This window comes from Propithecus coquereli, unplaced genomic scaffold, assembly GCF_000956105.1.
Source record: "Propithecus coquereli isolate 6110/MARCELLA unplaced genomic scaffold, Pcoq_1.0 Scaffold104, whole genome shotgun sequence".
In the NCBI taxonomy this organism is placed as follows: Eukaryota; Metazoa; Chordata; class Mammalia; order Primates; family Indriidae; genus Propithecus; species Propithecus coquereli.
The window spans coordinates 735,356-738,062 of record NW_012134303.1 but is presented as its reverse complement, the minus strand read 5'-3'; the positions used below and the strand labels follow the sequence as shown (position 1 = coordinate 738,062).

General features: G+C 48.1%; 1 protein-coding gene across 1 annotated transcript; it reads left to right on the top strand.

Annotated features, from left to right (window-relative positions):
- Positions 1–252: 252 nt before the first annotated feature.
- Positions 253–2,468, top strand: TCEAL8 (transcription elongation factor A (SII)-like 8). Its single transcript, XM_012645461.1, has 3 exons — positions 253–368; positions 777–844; positions 1,437–2,468. Exon 3 carries the CDS (start codon positions 1,475–1,477, stop codon positions 1,826–1,828), a length of 354 nt encoding a protein of 117 aa, XP_012500915.1. The 5' UTR covers positions 253–368; positions 777–844; positions 1,437–1,474; the 3' UTR covers positions 1,829–2,468.
- Positions 2,469–2,707: the final 239 nt, after the last annotated feature.

The window sequence follows — 2,707 nt, the reverse complement described above, 5'->3', positions numbered from 1 at the left end:
TGGGCATATTGGGAGAAGGAGAAAGAGATGATTTCCCAAAGAAGGAGAAATGGTCTCGATTAACCCTAAAAGGCTGATTCTCCCTGGTAATCTGAGAAAGGAGAATAGATACTTCAAAACGAAGATACCAGTTTTATTGTCTCTGATTGGCAAATACGAAAAAAGATTGACAGTATCAAGTGGAGGGAACGCAGGGGGCGGGCTGCGGTGGTAATGGGAGGGGTCACTGAGGACTGGAGCTCATTGATGACGCGACCCTCACGTGACCAGGAGTCGACGTGTGCAGAAGTCCTTATAGTCCAGGGCCTGTTTCCCTGTAGCAGCTCCCTATTGCTGGAGAAGGAGAAAAGTGCTCCGGATCCTTTCAGGTCGGTATAAAGGTGGGCGCTGACCTAGAGACCCTGGGCTCCAGGAGGCCGAGAGCAGAAAGCAAGCGGGGCCGGCGCTGCTTTCCCTACGCTACCGTTCCGCCAAATTCCCATTTTGTGCAGGAAAATTTGGGCTGTTTGGTGGGGGGTGACGGATGGGGGTGGAGAGGCAGAACGGTAGCTGACTGAGAGTCCTGAGAGAGAGACATAGAAACAATGTGGAAGAAACTTGCCTCTCCCTCTCCCTGCTTGCAGGGAAACGGTGGGCACAGGGGAGGGCGGGGTGGCCATGAAAGGAGGGAGAGGATGAGGACGTGGGAAACTTTAAACCACCAAGGCCTAGAAACGTGAAAGGGACTCGTGATCCAGGTACAGCTCGCTCACCAAGCACCACCTGTCTGTCTGCAGGACTCTCGGTTTTTTGGGCGCGACACAAGGTGAGGGAAGAAAGAGGAAAATCCCCCGGCTCCCTGCAGGTCAGTGTAAAGGTGCAATTGCTTCAGGTCCTTTTCGGTGGGGGTGGAAGTGTGAGTGACACCGAAGCACATCCCGGGGTAGCCGCAGCCTCTCCCCACCCGGATTAAACGCCAGAGGCCTGTGCGGAGCCTGCGGCGGAAATGGGGCGGGGGGCGGGTGGCTGGAGGGACGTGGAAGGGGGAGGGGTGCCTGGGACTGGACCAGCCTCTCAGGTGAGAGGCTGGAGGTGGGGGTGGCTTGGGAAAGTCCGAAAGGGCGGGAGTGTTGGAGGCCAGAGGCGAGGGAAGGGTTAATTGCTTCCGCGCTGCTCCCTTTTCAGCGCTAGGAGAGGCTTGTAGCAGAGCCTGCTGGGAAAATGGTCGGCAGGAACCGGAGGAGAGAAGATGGAGCTGGAACGAGAAGGGGAGGGAAGGGAGGTGGAGTAGGAGGTGGAGTCAGAGGAGTTCTGAGCTTGAGGATCTAGCCTTCTCTAGTTGGAAAACTTTTGACAATTAGGCACTTGAATCAGAAAAGGCCAGTCGCTATGGGAACCCATGCTCACTGCTGGTGTGTTTGCCTGGCACCTAGTGGTTTTGTTTCTTTGTTTTCTAGGATTAATTTATTCAAAAAGGAAATAAAAAATACTCAACATGCAAAAGTCTTGTGAGGAAAATGAAGGAAAAACACAGAACATGCCAAAGGTCGAGGAAGACCGCCCTTCGGAAGATGTACCACAGGAGGCAGAAGGAAATCCTCAACCTTCCGAAGAAGGTGTAAGCCAGGAAGCAGAAGGAAACCCCAGAGGAGGGCCGACTCAGCCCGGCCAGGGATTTAAAGAGGACACTCCTGTTAGGCATTTGGACCCTGAGGAAATGATAAGAGGAGTAGATGAGCTGGAAAGGCTTAGGGAAGAGATAAGAAGAGTAAGAAACAAGTTTGTGATGATGCATTGGAAGCAAAGACACTCTCGCAGCCGTCCTTATCCTGTGTGCTTTAGGCCTTGAATTCATTTTTGCCTGATAAGAAAATCTGTCCCTGGCTTTCTTTCTGTTAGCGTTTTCTGATGTATCTTTGACCTTCATTTTACTTTTAATCATCTGGTGGAATTTTGTTTTAGGTAGTTTCCTTGTTACCAGCATCTCAATGGATTTTGGATTTTGACCCATTTTCCAGGTCTAATTTTCAATTGGGACGTTTCACACATATGCATGGAAATATGCTCATTCCATAATGTAAAGTAAAACATAACAAGTTACAAAGCATATTTAGTGTCAGCTCACGTATGTAGGCTAAAATTCCAAATTGTGTGTGTGTGCGTGTGTGTATACATACATACATATAGCATATATCAAAAACTTAACCATGCTTATTTCTGTGTGGTGTGAAGTTTTCTTTTTTCTTTTTCTTTTTTTTTTTTTTGCTTTTTGCTTATATGTATTTTTTAATGAACACGTGTCTCACACACACAAATGAATTAAGGATTTTTTTATAAGTAAGAGTCAATCAAATAATTTGCAACCAGCTTATAAAGGGCAATGGGGGCACCTAAACTCTTAAATGAAAGAACTATAAAAAAGAAATGTAAACTCCAAATTACCTCTGGTTCTCATAGCCAGAGGAATAAATTGGCAATTATTACAGATACACATGTTTAAGACTCAGTCTTTTCATGGGGAAAATACTTACCTCACGGGGCTGCTGTGAGGAAGAAATGAGGCAGCAACTCTGAGCTGTGCTTGGTGGGATCTTGTCTCCACTTGTGCATATGGAACCCCCAAACCGCTGTAGTATAGAACCACCAATTATTTGAGGGTGGGCCTCGCATAACTCGACTTGTGCTCAAGAGCAAGTCCACTTGGCAGAGGTGAGGGCTTCCATGCCAG

Bases quoted from the DNA above. Each gene is read 5' to 3' on its own strand.
- TCEAL8 (XM_012645461.1), top strand. From the start codon at position 1,475: ATGCAAAAGTCTTGTGAGGAAAATGAAGGAAAAACACAGAACATGCCA.